Here is a 20,272-nt window from a genome sequence, read left to right as displayed (position 1 = left end):
TGTCACACTCACACACTTCAATTCAAACTACAACCACAGCAATATGCTAGCAACCAAAGCAATCACAAGGAGATTTTGGTCAACTAGTTGGCAGTTTTTCTCCTGGTGCCTGCTGGTGCCATGGGGTCACTGAATAGGCCTGCACAACTGGATCTTTAGCAACCACTTCCCCAGCAGCTGCCATTAACCCCCAGCAACCACTCTCAATCAGTCAGGAAATGCTCATTTTTCCCTCGCAACTGGTGGTTGCTAGATGGTTGCAAACCAGTCTCTAGATGCGCATACTACTATAGCTTACATATATAAGCTATAGTAATATATATATATATATGTATGTATCTATTGCCACTTTAATGTGATCCCACAGACATGAACAATGTTTTCCTCTCTCAGCAGAAAAGGTGAGGAAAAAGACGCGTTTATCCAAAAAATATGTGCTCTATCCAAAAACACATCATCAGACAAACATTCGAGATGATTTCTCATTTGTTACTCAGCTTACTCATAAAAAGATAATTTCCTAACAAAGAATCAGCAAAAGAGTTTTGCAAAAAAATAAATAAATTAGACTCTACAAACAGTCGGTTGACAGCCATATAAACAACAAATACTGCCTCAGTTTTACCGTACATAAATACAGACGTGAGCCAGAACCTTTGCAACAGAATCACAAGAAGTAAAATCCTGAAAACTGTCACCCTACAAAACCCAAGAGAATATTAAAATAATAATAATAATAATAATAACTCTTAAATCTTATCATCGTTTTGCCTTTCTGAATCTGATTCCTCGCACTTCAAAAGACACCGAGCTGGAGCGTAGGCACACCATTTTAACATACCACGCGTGAACAAACTAAAAGAAGGGTAAATGCTCCTCTTGCTCTGTCTCCGTGGGCTTTGACCTTTGATAAACAGTCTGCCGCAAGGCACCAATGCATCACTAATTTTCACTCGTGCAATCAAAGATGATGCTTGTCTCCAGATGGGATAATGAGTCTCTAGTGAATACAAAACAGATACAGATTATATCAGATATATTACACAATATCATTATTGTCACTTCAGTTTCTTTTGTTTCGAACAAAACAAATCCACTGTGATAACAAACTGCAGTTTCACCAAACATCAATGAATATGTTAGCTTAATTTCCAACCTTCTTGCATACAAAAATACATCCGCTGTAATTCCAAAATTCAAAATATCTCCTATCGTGACAGATCTACACATACATGAGTGCACTCTCTTTCAAACAGTTTTCTCCACCGGTCTCTCGCAGCTGATAATAATATTAGAAATCCTATCTGAGAAACTCACAAAGGATCTGAATGCTAGACTATTAAATTACTGTGTGTGGATTTTACAACAGCTTAAAGTGGCCATCACAGCTTGCCGACGACATCTCAATTTTAGCTGCATGCAGCCAGCTAAGACAGAGGAGAGGAGGTGAAGGTAAAGAGTATTATGTATTCACAGACCCACAGGGGGACGCCCTGTGGGTCTGTGTGTTCTTCTATTTGGAAAACAGCTGGAAAGAGGTGCAGATCAGGCAGTTGCATGCTGGGATCTTAACCACATATCATGGTCTATTCTGCAAGTCTCAGTTTGACTCTCACTCTAACCGACTGCTTTCAACCTTGACACTGCCTCCGCATTTTAAGAACCTTTTAGAATAATAATTACATCCAGCCTGTTCAAATATGCACTTAAAAATTGCCATTTGAAGGCCAAAGTGACCTTTCTGCTAATATGCTGAATTTGTTGCCAGGGGTGACAGGCATTGTGATTGAAGTAACTGCAGCCAGACAGTGGCTAAAGATGCAGACTGTGGGAAGTTTGCAGGAATTTTCTGAATGAGGCAAATAGATGGTCTGGTATCACAGACAGAAGAGGCGAGATCCCTCTCTGCCCTCCTCCCCTTCACCCTGTGGGATACGAGGGAGCATGGCTGAACGGGTCAGACCCCAGAAACGAGGTGGAGACAAGTCCTTCTTGGTGGCTGTGAACTTCCAACCCATATGGGATCCGCAGGTTCGACACTGAGCAATCGTCCAGGCGTACCTGAAAGCAATCAAAGTGCCACATTTTCACATTTGTGATCAGTAGTGCATACAGTACTGTGTATACTTTTGGCACTTTGCTACAAGCAGAAAGCCTGAAGAACTGTTGCTAAGGACCACTTTAAAAATTACAAGGAGGTCCGGCTCTTTGGAGGCAAGAAAACAATGTAAATAAAAAAATAAAGTGCAACTTAAGATTTATGCACTGTACTCTATTGCCGCATGATTAGATGACTTCCAAGCTCCAAGTTAATGCCAACACAGTGCTCCCTGTGAGTGTGCCATAAGAATAGATTCAACGACGTCTCAGCAAAAAACGTGCCGAATCACATATACAGTAAAGGTGAAACATACAAATGAAACACTGAAACCTATGTACAGAAAGTCAAATATACCTTGAATTCACATCACTAAGAAGTTCACAGTATTACTCTGTAAGCCCAGAGTCAAAGCAAAAACAAAACAAAAGCAAACCATGTCTCAAGAAACTTCTAGAATAACTCTGTATTATTTGGGAGTAGCCCATTTTATCATGTGGCAGAAAAAATAAGTAGTGGTTTGCAACTACAGCAACTGTTGATTTTGCTCATCTGTGTATCAATATTCAGAGCATGCACAGCTGCTGGAGTTGTTTATGTGTACATCTCTCAGATGAGTCGGAATGAGGTCAGATCACGTTTGCACTGAAAAATAAATCGGTCTAGAAGTCATTTGTGTCCAAACTCATTCCTCTTAAGAGTGTGACTGTTTTTGTTTGCGACAGAACCAAATCACAAGTCCGACTCTGGAGTCTGATTCGCCTGGTCGAATCTAAACCTCAACTTCTAAAACTCTGAAACAGATTCTTACAGGTTAGTTTAATTCTGTTATCATTCACCAAATCTCTCACAGTGTAGTTCAGCATTACAACTTTAAAAATATCTTAAAATTTTAAAAGAAAAACTGACACTACTGTCAGCATAAAGTGCTTTGCACAGGTATCATGTTGCAGGAATTTAAATTGGATTATTTTATTACTAAATGAGCCCAGTGACAGCCTGATGGCCTGTCCAGGGATTGCCCTCATGTTTGCCCTATGGCAGGTAGGACAGACTAACACCCTGTGACCCTGAATGGGAAAAGCAGGAGAAGGAGGCTGGGCGGATTATTAGTGTAAGTCATTTGGAGGCTTCACTGACTGCAAAATCCAAGATTGCACAACCTGAACATGCATAAAGAGATGCACCATTGATAACCAAGTTGACACAAAGTACAGTACAAAGCATTTTAATTTCAGGCACTGAGCAGTGTCACAGCAACTTGCAGCTACACCAGATGCCATTAAATTCTAAGCCCTGGGCTGTGAGGTATCAAGAGATGTGTCTCTTACTTAAAACATCCATTTATGGAAAGCACACTCATGCTGTATGCTAAAAATATTTACCCTGGAAACCAGCTGTGCAGCGTAGATGGCCTTCCAACCAGGTTAAGGTTGTTGGCTTTGTAGACAGTCAGCGTTTCGTGGACATAACCGTGAGGGTTGACGTACGCAGCCATGGGGCCGTACAAGGACAGGCTGCAGAGAGAGGAAGGTGGAAAATGTGTGAATTCAGTAAACTGTTGAGCGAAAACAAAACATCATGAAAGTGAGACACTGAAAATGAAAAGGGGAAACGGGCTTTAAGAGGTCTAAAATTGAAAATGCCAAAAAGTTCAGCTGTGCTCATCATTTTTATATTAACAATGAAGACAAATTTTCTGTCTTCATGGTTTCCTTCTTAGAGCATTTTAACTCTTTTGGGTAATGTTTTCAGTGGAGCTTCTTAAGAACTTTGAATCTCATCTGTGCTATTTTCAGCTAAGCTAAAAATGCAATATAAAAGTGCAGGCATACACATGACTCACACAATTTTAAAAACTGATTGCTTGACCACTAGATGGAAGGACTTTGGCTCTGATATACCGTGAAGGCATTTTACTGGCATGGTTGGTATCCACTTCCTGCCTTAGTGGGAGAAATCACCTCTCTCCTGATGGTCATGATCTCTTTCAGAGCGACAGAAGAATATGAAAATAACATGCATCTTATGCTAAGACCTTAGCACCACCAGATAACAACCCATTTGGTCTGATTACACAGTGGCATCATTAAAACATGGAGAGAGAAAAATGAGGAAATGTCTTTTAGTGGAGTGGTGTTCATCTCCAGCACCAGTGAAGCTGTTCTGTTAGGCTGAGGTTAAGGCTTCTAATGATGGGTTTTTTTTCCTTTATTTGTCATCTATCTTTAGCTGGAGGAGAACATTTGCTCCTTTTCATGGAGCTAAGAGTGAAATTTGGAAACTCAAAAGGACTGCGCAAAAGTTTCAACTCATCCCTAGAGAAAAATGGAAAGAAAGTGCAGTGATTTATTAAAACATGTGCAATGATACAATGAAATACAGTATCTAAGGTAAAATAAGAGTTTGTAAAATGAGCTTGAAAGTCAATATTTACTATGATCACCTTTATACTTTGTCTTTTGTTTGTTTTGTCAAGATTATCCCACACTGTTTCAATAACCTTGAGAGGCTAAGCCAAGGCTGATATCGTTCCATTGTGCATTTTTCAAATTTGGATTCGTCTTTCAGACTTTCCGATATTGTTCATCTGCTGATGTTACTTCAGCCTGTCATTTCTTCTTTTGTCCTGTCCAGTTTCCCTACATTTCTTTAAGGACAGACTATAGACAATGCTGAGACATGGCAAGTTTTCCTAATATCTCTTTGCGAATCACCTTGTTGGTGCAAAAAATACTATTTTATGCTGTAAACTGTATTATCTGTGGCATTTATTATAGAGTCAACAAAAACAAATGTGATTAAATTATGTGTTTTGTAGTAGGCTGCCAGTAACAAAGTACTTGGTAAATTGGTTGTTTGTATTACGTCTCGACACAATACTGGTTCATCACTTGAGCTAGGTGCCTTTTTTATGCTTGAATGATCCATAGGTCAGTGTTACGTGGCTTAATAAATAAAAACATTCCTCTCAAAATGGTCAGTTACAAGGTTTACACTGAAAAAGAGTGAAAATGTCGAACGGAAAACTTCCAAAGACCTTCAGAAAAGCCTGAAGAACTATTGCTTAAAACAACTTGAAAAAGTTACAAGAAAGTCTGGCTGCTTGGAAGCAAAATATAAAGAAATGAAGATGACTCAAGACTTTTGCACAGTACTGTAAGTGGTAAAATTGTAAATTGACTGATTCTTGTATAGCGCTTTTCTACTCTCCCGGAGTACTCAAAGCACTCTATACAACATGCCACATTCACCCAATCACACCCATTCTCACAAGCACCTTCTCTATACTGAGTGCTTCCTAACTACAGTCACGCACATTCATACTCCGATGGATGCATCGGAGAGCAACCTGCAGACTGGAGTAGCCAGGGATCAAACCACCAACCTTCCGATTAGTAGGTGACCTGCTCTACCTCCTGAGCTACAGCCAGGCGGTAGAGCAGCTCCTTTACAGCGCTAAACCCACACCATGAATGATGTAAATCTAATCCAAAGAGACTGCATTTTCAGGTTTAAAGTATCAAAAGCCAAACACAATCAGAAATGACGCATCAAAAGACATTTTGATGTCCCACACACACAAACACGCTAAGTACAATCAGACCCAAAAACTTCATGTTGAGTCAGTCTTTAAAGCGGTAATATGGTTACATTTAATGTACTTCTGCTCTGGCATTGAAAGAAGATGCATTAGCACCAACAGTATGTAAATTCATCAGAGGCAGTGCTTCAACTATTAGTCTGCTTGCCTCTCTCACACATAATCACTCACTGACTCAAATTATATGGATGACAAAACAGAGAGTGCACTTTTCTCATAAACCCCTAAGAATGTTCTGGGCAATTTCATGACTGTTCAAGGTTTTTTGTGTCACTGTTGGACAAACAGATTAACCATTACACAGCAAACCGTCAGAAAATGACATTATATAACAGTGTGCGTATAAGAGAGTGCACTTAGACTGTGTGAGTGAGGAGGTGTAGAGAAGCACCACTTACTTTCCTGATGTAACCCCAGAGTTTACGTAACTCTCAGACAGACAGAACAATTGGTCTTGACTTTGATGTGCTAATAATTTCAGTGATTACAATGAAGAAAAAAAACAAGAAGAACTTGGAATAATAAGACATAATAAAACTGTCATATACCTCCACCCCCAATTATGCCAGCAGCTCCCAAAACAACTCAAAAAACGTAATTTAATTTCATGTGTTTTTCAATAAAATAAAATTTTAAAAAAACGAAGCGCCTACTACACTTCATTATTGTTAAAAGCAGGAAAAACTGCCGACTTGAACATGGAAATCTGTGAAATCTGTGAAGTTGGTTACATCATCTTTTATTCTATTACTGAATCCAAATTTCCAGTGATGTGAGAAGGATGTTACTAGTGCTGAGACAGAACCACTATGTGCTGATCATTACCAACTTCTATTTTAACAAAAATCAAAAACAAGCGCTCGCTCACCTGAAGATCTCATTTTTTGTGGTGATTTCCGTGTCCTGGCACTGTTTACAGCACAGCGATGTGCACTGAGGAGCAGAGAAAAGAGGGTTTTAACAATATGTATACATGTCACATATTTAAAAAGCAAAGCGTCCACTGTTGAGGCTCATTGAGGACGTTATATTAATCATGCCATTCGTCACGCTTCCACAAATGCGACTCAAAACATGGCCCGAGCTCAGGTCACGTCAGTGTCGTTGGTGAGAGGGATTATTATCCTCAATCAGAAAGAAGGGACAACAGATAATCGGCAAACACATTTAACGAGCACTTCACAAATCAAGCTTCAGCTTCTGATTCAACACAAGTGCGACACACTGATCACTGTTTATATAAACATGCCTGGAAAAACATTAGGCATTAACATTAACTTACCATCCTCCTCCTGAATCAGTCATCTGAGCTTGCTAACCAATTAGATGTTTGTTTGTTTTTCTAATTTTACTCCTTATTATTTGGATTTGGCTAACTGACTAGAGTCACACCTTTTAAAAACCATTTTTCATTCACAACATAGAAAACATGTTGGTAAATAAGTCTGTAAATGACTAAGAACTGACGAGAGGAATGTTGGCCTATTCTTCTCTGAGTCATTTGATGTTACGTACTGTATGTTTACACTGAGGAACAATTTGTTGCAGATTGGTGAAGGCCAGCCCATCTTTACTTCTGAGGAACTCTACCTCTCTAAGGTGCTTTTTTTAAAAAAAAAAAAAAAAAAAAAAGTTATACCCACTCATGTGGCCTCTTGTCAATTTAATTCATTAGTTGCAAAATGATTTCTTTTTAGTACCTTACTTCCTTTCCCAGACTTTTTTTGTTTTCATCCCAGCTTTCAGAGACATGGCGCTGCCATCAAACTGCTTAACATATCCTCTTACCCCAAACGGTCGCGGCAGATGGCCACCCCTCCAGGCCAGCCTAGTTCTGCTGGAGGTTTCTCCATGTTAAATGGGAGTTTTTCCTTCCCACTGTGGCCAAAGCGCTTGCTCATAGGGGGCCATATGATTTTGGGGTTTTTCTCTGAATTTATCATTGTAGGGTCTACCTTATGTTACGGATTCAAATATTGGGAATGGATACAAGAGGAAAACCAAAATAACAACACTGGTCCGGCCGGGTCAAGTCAAACGATGATTTAATGAACACACGCGTGGGAGATGGACACCATACAGCAGACAGCATCAGATCTCAAAATGGTGGAGCCTTGATCAAACTCTTATAGCCTCTAGTGGCCCCCTCCTAATCATCAGAGCCTAAACATTCTTTCTCACACAGCGCCTAAGCTACGACCTTGGCTCCCTGTTTATCTGCTCCTGATGAAATGGGGCAGTATGCTCTGTTCTCTTCTAATCAGACAAATGAGACGATGACTTTCTGTGAACAGTATTTCTTATAACTCAGCAGTATAATGCATCATAAAACAATATCATTCATTCACAATAAATCAACAGTCTAATGTAATGCAAATCAGTTTACCAAATGTAATAATTATCACCTTCTTCTAGTTCAGGAGCATAATGCAAACTGAAACTACATAATAATTCACAATCTTTAATTAGGGGTCTAACATGGCATAAAATAATATCATAATCCCACACTTACAATATAACGAGCCTTGAGGCGACTGTTGTTGTGATTTATATTTAATATTTTTAAGTACCTTGATTGCATTCTATTTTTTTTTTAATTTGTTATTAGATTAAGACCCCGATATCATAGTGTGAGCCACTATGATATCAGATGTGTTGTCCATTCAGAGAGCCGCCGGTCATGGAAGAAAGGTGAAGAGCATATCAGGAATGATTTGTGATGGAAGTAAAAGGAAAGGTGAGATCGGGTGTGTCATATACAGTTAGGTCCATAATTTGTTGTAATTAAGCATCTTTACACCACCACAGTGAGTTTCAAATTAAAGAATCAAGATTGTAGACTTTGAGCTTTAATTCCAGAGGCTTCAAGTCCTGCATTAACTGTGTTGGGATTTCAGCCATTTTTATACAGTCTCCCATTTTCAGAGACTCAAAAGCAACTGAAAAAAAAAATACATAATTTTAATAAGGAGCCTAAAGTCTAAGACTCATGAAGAAGACTCTTGATTGGAGAACCTGACAGAACCTGACTTAGTTAGATGATCTTAACTTACATATATTACATATACTTTATTTCTTAATAAATAACGGGGGAAAGGCTTCACCTAGCCTTGTCAGTCAATCATCCCGTTCATTTTGTACCTCTGAAAATGAGGGACTATGCACATAAATTGCCAAAATTCCTAAACAGGTAATACAAAGCTTTCTGTAAAAAACCTTTGAATGAAAACTAAAACGCTGCAGTTCAATCACTTCAATCTTGAGTATATAAAATCCACTATGTTGGTGTACAGAGGCAAAATGACAAGAAATGTCACAGAAACTTATGGACTCAATTGCAGGTTCGAGATAAAAGGTCAGGAAGCAGAACTGTAGGTAGTTTCTCATGTGAAGGAGATTTACACTGGGAATGAAAATGATGGACAGGATTAGGAATGAGCATATTAGAGGGAAGGCTCACGGACAAAATGAGAGAGGAAGGAGAAATGATGGTTATCTTTAAGAGAAGGTTATTAAAGTTTGAGCTTCTGGGAAAGAGGGGGGGAAAAAGAAGGCACAAGAGGTTTGGGGATGTTGTGAGAGCAGACAGTCAGGTGCTGGACATGTGACAGAGAAAGACAAAAAAGACTGGGAGAGATGAAAATGGATGATCAACAGTGTGGAGTCCTAATGGGAGTATCTAAGAGAAGAAGGAGTAAACAATGTGTGTTTGATGCTGATGAAAGCCCCGTGAGGGTGTAACCCGTCTCCATATTAACCAATACGCTACACAATATAGGAGCTTTAATGCAACTCCTCTCCTTCCCTTCTTTGATTTTACTCTCATTAAGCACTCACACATAGCTTTTTGTCATCCTCTTCAGATGAATACAAACAAAGTAGCTATTAGTGTTCTCCACCGAGCATGTGTGGAACATGTCTTCCTGTGCTCAAGTACGGCAATGACTCAAGAGGGCCTAAAGAATAGTCTCTGTAAATATTGGACCTGACTAAAGGGATTAGAAGAACAGCTACCAGACCAGAGATGATTTCAAGTCATCTGGAGTGGGAATTAAATGTTTTTGCCAAATGTAACAGTTATGAAGCAATTTCAATCGCAGCAAAGTGATGAAATCACTGACCTGCATAAGTGTCCTTACTACAAAGCCATACTGCTAACATGGCTAAAAACAACCTGTGACTGCTTTGGCCCACATGACTGAGTAAAAGCAGATCTACAGTGGCCAGAGTGCTTTGTTTTGAGGTTTTTTTCTTTAATTGAAATATGGATATTCTCTTGCTGTGTCCAACCTCTCCCTAAAATCAGATCAACAAACAGCTGATGTTCACTGCATGCTAAATACCAGTCCATTAACCTTAAATGCTGCAATGACTGCTTTTGACTCTGAAAACTGAAATATTGCAGCACTAACACATCTGTCAGCCCCCGTCAGACATGGTTAAATATAATAAGACACACCAGAGGGACACTGTGTGCTCAGTAAAGCACAAGTAGGAATCTTATCACTGCATAAGACGAATTATGTCTGAGGTTTGGGGCAGGTCAGCAAGGCTGTTGGTGACATTTACTTACCCGATCCATAATGTCTAGCTCACAGCGAAGTCTCTGGATGGCGCTGCCAATCTTTAATAGCTGGAGCCGCAGAGCATCATCTATGGGCAGACAGGCTGCTACTCTGTAGGAGAAATCTGACAGAGCGTAGACAGAAGGACAAGAGAGCGATGAAATAAAGAGGTCAGAAAGTACAACGAACACAAACAAATTGCAAGCGTGCATGTTTACATACAGATGAGGACAGAATTATTAGCCCCCCTAAAAAAGTAGTTCCCAATGGGGATTGCGTACCATATTTTACTTTGCACACAGAAGCAAAACAATTTCACAAGAAACAGAAACAATCAGGTGAAAATTATTAGCCCCCCTGATGCTAATAATCTAGTGCGTATCCTTGTTTCTGAGTAACACCTTGCAGATATTTGTTGTGGTTCTCACACACGTCTTCTGAGCAACCCCAGCCCATTCTTCTTTGGTCAATCTCCACCACCCCCTCCTCCTTCTGGTCTTCAGTACACACCACAAATTTTCATTCGGATTCAAGCCAGGGCTTTGTGCAGACCAGCCAGTAATGTTCACTTTGGTCTTCTGATACCAATTCTTCACCAGGAGCCATGTATGTTTTGAGTCACCGTGCTGGAAGACAAAGCAATGACCCAGAACCAGTTATGCTGCTGACTGCTTTCTTTTAAAACCTCCATGTCTTTCTTCATTATTCCTTCCACCTTAATGAGATTCCTAGCTCCAGATGCACCGAAGAATCCCTACATGATACTCCGACCACCATGTTTCATTGTGGTGCTCTCTGGGCTGTCCACCGCTCTTCTTCCTCCAAATATAAGCAATGTTTCTGTGGCCAAATAGTTCTGCGTAATCTTTTTCCAGGTTGTCTTTAACATACTTCAGTCTGGTTTAAAAGCGTCTTTTTCTACAGAAGTGGAGTTTTTCCCCTTCAGGAACCTTGTAGTCCATTCCTGTGTGGCGTTCCAGTGAGTGTCCTTTGAGCCTACAATTTCTGACTTTGCTAAATCATTTACTAGTGTCTCTGCATTTTGTTCTGGGGTCTTTAAACACATTTCTCACTAGTTTTCATTCCAGAGCCTTTGGAAGCCTTTTTGGCTTCCTGCCTCTGCCATTCTTGTTCTGTACAGGTAGCTCTCTTTGAATTTATTATTGATACGTCTCACTCCAGTTCGTGACTCTCAGAAAACCTTGTATATCCATCTCCTGCCTTGTGACCATCAACAATTCCTTTTTTTAAATCTAAACTGATTTATTTTATTTTTGGCACAACACTTTCTCAAGTGACATTCTGCAAAAAAAACTAGTGTGCTTAGAAAAGCTATGTAGAAATCCCCCTTGACTTCATCACTTTAATAATAAGGGAGGTAATAATTTTGTCTTCATCTGTACCTGTACCTTCTGGAATAAAATCAACATAGTCTGACCTACTGCATTCGCCGGGAGGGAATCATCCTTCAGATTCTCATCCCATTCGTGAAGCTGTTTCTTCACCCTGTTCATGAGCGACTCCTGTGAGGTGAACCACCAGAAGCCGAGAAATCTTGGTTTATATTCATTTGTGTGTCATGTTTATATATAGAGGAGGAAGTGCCGCGGGCTGCAGTACTTACTGAATCATAGAGTGCGTAGACCCAGGGTGGCCATGGCGTCAGACTGGCACAGTGAAACTTTCTCTGTGGTCAATAACACATGTATCACTTAAATCAAATCTAATCTGATGATTGTGGAAGCAACACAAGATCCGTCCCTTTGTCATATAGAGAAGTAAAAGTAGCATGTTCCAGGTCACAGTTTTGCACATGGGCTACTTTCACATCCAGTGTTAATATCACCTGCACAGATACCTTAACATGTCATCTACTTATTCTCCTGTAACAGTAGACATTAACATTTTCTCCTACTAAAACAATCTAACACCTGCCAACATATCTGCACTAAGTCACTTTCTCTACTGGTTTTAACTGTATTGATTTATTTCACATCTTTACATTATGAAACACATCAGCTGCAACAACTAGTCAATTCATGTGAGTGAACTGGATTAAAATGAACTATGTACTAACTAATCACACCATAGGTTATACGTACAGGTTGTATTTCGAAATGTCAAACAATAAAGATTAGCATGTCCAACTCCAAACATGCTAAACCAGAAAAATATCAAGCTATAATTCAGCACTCAGTTAAATGTAGGCGATATTTAATATTACAAGACAGAAAAAAAAGCCACTTATCTTTTTTTTTTTTTACCATTTACAGTTTATGGAGGTAAAAATCCCAGAATTTTTGGACAATGACACATTTTTTGCAATTTTGCCTCAGTACTTCACCACAACAGATCTGAATCAGTCAATCAAAATGTGTTTGAATTGGCAGGATTTCAGCTATAATTCAAGTAGTTTTATTAACTGCATTAACAGTTTAGGAATTAGAGACGTTTTTATCTTGTTTTTTTTTAATTGTTTTTAATAACAATATTCAGGGGCTCAGAGGTAATTGGACAATTGAATGTTAATCAGTATAATAAGCAGATGAGGTCTCTTCCCTCGTTAGCGAGATGTCATTGGAAGTGAGGGAGGCCATCATTAGACTGAAAAAAGTAAACAAACCTACGACAGCACAAATTTTAGGTCCAAATCAACAATCAAAGGCCTGAAAGACCACAGAAGAACCCTACCAAATGATCATAACCAAATTAATTTAATAGCAACATCTGACCAAGTCAAGAACACTCAGTGATATACAGTTGTATCATTGTCAAAGTCTACAATTAAGAGATGACTTCATGATTGGGAAAGGAGGTGCAAACTACTGGTTACACTAAAGAACAAAAACACTGATAATCGCCAGTGGTATGACTCACCCTAGTAGCAGAGACACCTGTGGGATCAATTTCAAAATCCTACATGAACTTCTTCTTGTGTTATTGCGTTTAAAAGATTTTCAGAAAACTTGACCTTGGGCTCAAACTCAAGGTCGTTGAGATTTTTATTAGCTGCACCCACTCTATTAAATTCATACATTGCCTCATTCTCGAGTTATCACATTCACAAACTCACAATCATCCCGCTAACTGTGATGATGACAATACCCCTTCAGCCATAAGAGGACAGATTAGACTTTCCCAGAAAACATCTAAAAGAGCCCGCATAGGTCTAAAATAAGTTCTTTGGACAGATGAACCCAAGAAGAACTTGTACGAGCTAGGAAGAGAAAAGTATGGCGAAGGAAAAAACAGCCCTTGAGCCAAATCAAAATACATCTGTAAAACATAGTGCAGGAAGTGTCATGATACAGGCATGTATTGTTTGCCAGTGGAACTGGACCACTAGTGTTTATTGATGATGTGACTGCTGATAGAAGCAGGAGGATGAATGATAAAAGTGTACAGGGCTATTCTGTCTGCTCAGATTCAACCAAATCCTGCACTTCACACTGCAAATGGATTAAGCAAACTGCAAAAGCGAGCTGAGATTTTCTCAAGGCAAAATATTTTAGATATTCTTCGGTGGCCAAGTTAGTCACCTGATCTCAACCCAACAGAGCATGCTTTGCAGTTATCAAAGACTAACATTATGTTAGTTTGTCCAATTACTTTTAGGTATTTAATGCAACATTTTAGGAAAAATTGTGATTTGATTTAAAATCTACTGTGGTGGTGTAGAGAGGCATAATCTTTTTTTATGTCACTGTCCAAAAACCTTTGGATCTAACAGTATAGGATTAGGGTGGGATTCAGTCTCAGGGTGAAAATGCTCATTTTGCTCATGATTCAAATGGAAACTTCACCATATATTTCTAGTAATTCTTTGAATGTATTTCAGGTCTTCACTTTTAGACAAAACTAGACTTTGATTATTTGAACAGGCACCGACTGATCTGATGTTTTACTGAACAGTTTCTCAAAGTGGAAAAAATACATTTTGCATCTTAGATGAGGAAATTCATCTTAACTTTCTTGTCACTGTCATCTGATTCGAACATCTCCAAAAGCAGAAACTGTTACTTTTAGAAAGCGCACACAGATTTCACATTTGTGCGTGATTCTCTGTACCTGTTTGTAGTTATTCCACCAGCACTGAGCCTGTTTGCAGCTCTGACTTGGAGGTTTGGAAGAAGGGTGCATGTGGAGCCTGGACAGAGGCGTTAGCTGCACAGCGGAGAGGGGGTCTGGAAGGATTCGTTCTGGAAGGATCTGCACTTTAGCCTGTTTGATCCTGAGAAGAGGAACAAAAGCAGACAATAACAAAGACCTGTGACACAAAAGAAGGGAAATGTGAATGATGACAGCAGAATATGAGTGAAACTGAGCAGGCAAATAGTAGATTAAACATTGGTGCACTGGCCAAACGCTACATTACAGGATGTTTGGATCATTGAGGTGATCACAAAAAGGTGCCATCTGCAACTGATTTTAAGGGTTTGTTAACTGGGGTGTAATTTCTGTAGCATGATACACATTTTGTTTATCAAACTATATGAAATATTGGGAAAATGCACAGACCTCTGTCAAATAAGGTAACACAGACTCACTGTCTCTACTGGATGTGACTGATAACCCTCCACCTCCACCCGTGAAAGGCAGATTCTTATCCCTGACACACCCTACAAATATTTCCCTCTGCAGGAAATCTTAGAAACATTACAGGGAGGATGTTTACTGAAATAGAAAGAATAGACAGAAAAAGTACAAAGTATATTTTAATTTTAAACAAGAGAAAGAGCAGACTGCATGTAATTGAGTGATTGATTAAATGCTGTATTTTCCAAGAGTCACAACAGAAGGTCAACACAATCATGGCAACCACTGTATGTGTATTATATAACCTCAATTAGAGAAAAGGAAAATGCCTTAATAAAGCCTCATTTTTATGGACAGTATGTGCCGATGATTTCCAGGGAGGATGTGGGTTAATATGATCTATTACATGACTTCAATAGATACATCTTTATCAATGCTTCCTTTGTTTTCAGTCCAAAAAGACAATATGCTTTGCATTTACACAGATGCAAACTAACTTGAAGAAGTTAACGCAGCTGCACTGAACTCTGGAATAAGTCAGAAACATAAATCTGTTGTTGCAACAGCCCTCTTACTGCCTTTGTGGCTGTTTCACAAATTTCAACATGTGAGGATGATTCTAGAGGTGGCAAAAAAAATATTGCTAAAGCATAGTATTGTGATTGTAATTTTGTGTGGTGATATTGTATGGATCTGGAGACACTAAATATTGATATTTTATTAAATACATTAAAATACTCTGGGAGTACTATGCATGAGAGGGCATCTCATGCATCCTGTGATAATGTTAGCCAAGCAAACTTACATTAAATCATCTCGACCGAAAAACCATCCAACACTGGACACGCTTAGCTTGACCAAGCTACTTCAAATTAAAAGCAGGCTAATGACTCAGTGACACAAGTAAAAATAGGACTTATGGTGGCGAGATGGTTGCATGACCACTTGTGCAGTCATAAGGCGAATGCACAGATCACCCAAGAGGAGACAATCTTTCTGCAAACAGTCACATTCTGATTTGAACTGACTGCAGTCACTCACAGAGACATTGTTAAAGGTTTGCACAGACATGCTGTCTAATTTATAAATGCAGACAGTTTGCCATCAGTCTGAATGAGTCTTTGTCAATGAGCACAACTCGAGGGGACTCGACACAACTTGCTGTCAGCTGGTTGTATTCTGGTTATGTTCCAATAGAAGAGGAAGACTGCTGAGCATAAATGTAATAGTTAAATGTGAATTTCAGTTTATGTAGACAGCAACACATATGCAAATTTCAATGATTTACCATTGAATTATTAGAAACAGACTGCGTGTAATTGCCAACTTGCCCCATTCAAAGGTAGACCGATTACAGACTCTTAGTGATAAGTGTTGATATGCTCGACAATCTCATTTTGCAGCAAAAAGAAAAAAAAGAACTAAAATGACATAACATTATCTTATTGGATAAAAGAGATACTTTGCAGTTGATGATAAATTGCAATATACAGTATGTTATTAAAATACACAGCATTTTGCAAAATGTTCAAAATCATAATAATCTCATATTGTGTAGTGTCTGTTTACCACCTCTTGGTAATATAGATAGGTATAGAGCTGACATCACCTCTACACATCCACATGCACATCCGCGCAATGCTGAATTGCTGTAGTCTCTGGTTTCCACAAGCAAATGTTTTAAAAAACGACATTTCTTTTAAATAAATCTATTAGAGACAGCCTCCATGCTACTTGTTTTGAAGCAGTTTGTGACGCAATAAAAACCTGTGTTTTTAGTTATGATGATTTTATGAAGTGTTAGATTGCCCCCTAGTGGTCAAATACTGTGTGACTGTTGACGGTGTGTCTCTGTGCCATTATTGACATAGTTTTCCTTCTCATCTAAATGTGTTTCTGACTTGTTGTCCGGCTGAAAACCTGCAGGTATGCAACTCCTGTAGAAAACAGCTGTCTCACTAAATGCAAGAAACAAAGTTTCCTTTTTTACTGCAGAAACTCTGAATTAAACAAGAAAAATGTTTTGCACCCATTTTCTGTTCCACAGCTGGCTGCATTTTTTTTCCTTTGTTCCAGGAAGTCAGAAGTTGGAGCAGAGCCCAGTACACCGAACTAGACAAACCATTATATTACATCCACTACTGACCTGCTCAGAGATATCGTATTTGCATATATTTTATTTCAATTGGCATTTTTTAAGGGTTATATGTGGCTTTGTTGATTTGTCGCACATCTTTGAACCAGGGATTGGCAGTAAGAATTCAGCCCCGACCTTTGGTTTAATGCTTTATGAGGGAACTTCAACTTACCCATCTGCTTGAGTTCTTATCTCGTGGACCTTAAATCGCTGCCTCCCTATAGCCTTCACTTTGACTGTTTCAATGCCGTACTCCTGCTCCTCTCTGTATGCATAGATTTCAGCCGTAGTTCCAAACTCTGCATCCGGCTCACCTGTATCGCTGCAGACACACATCAGATGCAGAAATTGAAATGAAATACTGAGAATTATCCACCTCAGTGACCCACAAGAAACAGTTTACATAAAGAAGAGTCATGGAAATTTGCAGCTGTGGTCACAAGGTTACACACACTCAACATGGACATGAATGCCATAGTAATTTTGGATTAAAAACAACAACAACAAAACAAACAAACATTAAAACAAGAATTGGGGTACACAAGCCTGAATTTATCTGGGATTTTCTATAATCCACAGAGGATCTGCCACTCTTCTTGGCAGAATTGTTAAGAGTGTGTTTCAATTCATTGATTTCCTGGTATGGACCTGGCTTTTAAGTGTTGTCTACAAGTTTTCAATTGATTTGAGGTCTTTAGAAAGACCATTCCAGAAGCTTTTACCTGCTTTAGCCATTCCAAAACAAGTTTTTATGTGTGTTTGGGATCATTGCCCTGCTGAAAGATGCAATTCTATACAAGTTTCAACCATCTAGCTGTGAGTGAGTTAAAGTTGAAGAATTTAAAGGTGGTACACTTTCATTATTTCATGTACTTTGTGCCATGTACCAGAGCCACAGGCAACAAAACAAACCCGGACCATGATGCTATCACAACCATATTTATGCAGCTAGTACTGTGTTACTAGGTTTGCAGCCTCACCTGACGCCAGTGTCAGGTAAATAACATGCGACCACACCCTCATGCAATCACCTGAGGTGCAGGAAAATCTAAACACCTGTGCCACCATAACAAATAAACAAAACATAAACATTCATTTTGGTTTTATAGTGAGGTCCTTGGACTTTCCCATTGTTCTAAGTATTGGTCAATCCTGGGAAAGAGACACTACCCGTTGTGGTCAACCGTGATCAGAAATGAGATATTAATAGACCTAAGACTTGTCAGGTTAAAAGACACTGCATAACCTTCACATATTTGGAGACTTAAGTGAGTGTGCGTAAGCCAGAGTGTATAACTTTAACCCTCCATGGATTAGAGAAAATCCAAAATAAATTCAAACTTCTGATATATGTTTTACAATCATTCAAGCCTGGGGGGAAAAAAACAGTTCAAAGAAATCATTAAAAGCCCAAAATTGCAGTGACATTCATGCCTAGGATGAGTGTTTGCAACCTTCTGACCACAACTGTATTTTCTTCAAATGAAAACAAAAAAATGCTTTCAATTTGTAAGAGCTGTGCATCTTTCCATGATTGCCAGCATACACAGAGATTTTAACAGCATCATTTAACAGCACACCTGTGTGCGAGCACAGCAAAAGTGCGGTCTCTCTGGATGACGTTCCTCATCATGCTGACCTCCTGCGGCCTGAAGAGCTGCAGAGGCAGCGTCTGGCCCGGCACCAGCATCACAGCTGTGTGTGGCAGCACAGGAATGGTCTGACAGCTGTCGTCATCGTGGACCGTACGGCCATGAAACTCCTCCATGTCTGAACCCAGGTACTGGCACACAAAAAGGGGGTTAGATTAACACAGCAGCTGCAGAGAAACTAAAACTCTGAGAAGGATCACATGCATGAAAGCAAATCATGGAAAAAGAGATGTTAGAATAAGAGGGATTGTGATGCATGACTCACTGAATGTGATGTGGGAAGACTAGGGTCAAAGGTGATGATGTTGGGCTTTTCTGCCTCCTCACTGTCTCGATCTTCGGTCTCCATGTCATCCTCCTCTTCCTCCTCCTCATTGTCTGTCACAGCGCACAAGTGTACACAGAGAGGCTAAGTTAGGTAGCTCGTTGACAAGCCTTAGACGTAAAAGCTTCACCTTAATAAATCGCACTGATGGCATAATTGAAAAGAAAGCGAAAGCAGAGGGTTGAGACAGTGAGTGTGATCACTAACAGTGGCCTGCTGTGGTGGTGTGTTAGCTAGAATTTAGCAGAAGGAAGAGAAACGTATTGTCCCGGTGAAAACACCGAGCGGGCTTTCGGTCAGCTTAACGGGTACCTGGTAAGAGCTGTAACTGGTTCCCCATGTTGTCGTTGGCGTTGTCTTCCCCTCCACCCCTCTCGTCAGCCATATCCTTGTGTTTACAATACTAAGTCTTCTTCTACGGCGTAACAATGTGCAGTACCCGCGGGAAATATAGCGCCCCCCGACGACATCGCTACATAATGCACACTGTTGAAATGCCATTTTACTACGGTGGCCCCGAGGGGCCAAACGAAAGCAGAATAAACGCAGCAAAAGCATAAAAAAACACGTCGGGGGAAAAAAATAGAGGAAAAAGGAAACAAATTTAAAAAGGAAATTAGAAATAATAAATAAATACAATTTTTTAAAAATAGCTCAAACGCGACAGCCAAAAAGTAAAATTCTAAAAGTAAGTACTGGGTTTTATCTCACTTATTTGTGCAGCGATACAAATGTTCCAATGACAAAGATCATGAAAAAGTTAAATTTGGCTGCATGTCAGCAAAGCTATGTGACATTAGTGATGTTAGTTAGTACTTAATGCAGGTTCCACTTGCTTTTAAAGCTTTTACTTTATGATGCACGCCGTTCAAAGATCGACTTTAAAAAACCTTTTAAAATGACATTACGATTTTATGGATAACTAATGCCAGAATATCCACAAACAGAACAAGCTGAAACATGCAAAAAGGATGTGAATGCTGCAAAAACCTTAGCAGACAGCTGTGGAGGACAGGAGGACCTTGACACTGAGCTTAAAATCACTTTTACAGCCCCGCACAAACAGCACAATCGATTACACTAATGTTAATGTTAGTTCGTTTGTTTTGCTGCCCTAGCTGGTTTTGTTGGTGGTGTTGAGCCATATTTATTTTAAGAAGAAACAAGCAGACACTTCACTTGCTAAGTTAAAGGATAGTAGTTTATTCACAGGACCCAGACATTTGGCCAGTGTACAAACTTAACCACTTTATACTTAAATTTAGCTCTCATCTTATTTAGTACCCCTAATAAAACAAATACTAATAAAAACAGGAAATAGTCCTTGTGCTATTTTTGTACTAGTGTATAAAGCC

General features: G+C 39.3%; 1 protein-coding gene across 1 annotated transcript; it reads right to left on the bottom strand.

The window, feature by feature from the left end:
• Positions 1–337: 337 nt before the first annotated feature.
• crbn (cereblon) lies at positions 338–19,340 on the bottom strand. The gene is made up of 11 exons (XM_006807586.3): positions 19,230–19,340; positions 18,858–18,970; positions 18,521–18,723; positions 17,113–17,262; positions 14,336–14,498; positions 11,892–11,954; positions 11,706–11,790; positions 10,276–10,391; positions 6,571–6,635; positions 3,484–3,615; positions 338–2,061 (listed from the first exon to the last, which is right to left on the bottom strand). Exons 1-11 carry the CDS (start codon positions 19,300–19,302, stop codon positions 1,878–1,880), a joined length of 1,347 nt encoding a protein of 448 aa, XP_006807649.1. The 5' UTR covers positions 19,303–19,340; the 3' UTR covers positions 338–1,877.
• Between the last annotated feature and the right edge of the window lie 932 nt (positions 19,341–20,272).

Source organism: Neolamprologus brichardi, chromosome 5 (assembly GCF_056152115.1).
Source record: "Neolamprologus brichardi isolate AB-2024 chromosome 5, ASM5615211v1, whole genome shotgun sequence".
Lineage (NCBI taxonomy): Eukaryota > Metazoa > Chordata > Actinopteri > Cichliformes > Cichlidae > Neolamprologus > Neolamprologus brichardi.
Note: the sequence above shows the minus strand (reverse complement) of the source record. Positions and strands in the feature narration are given on the sequence as shown.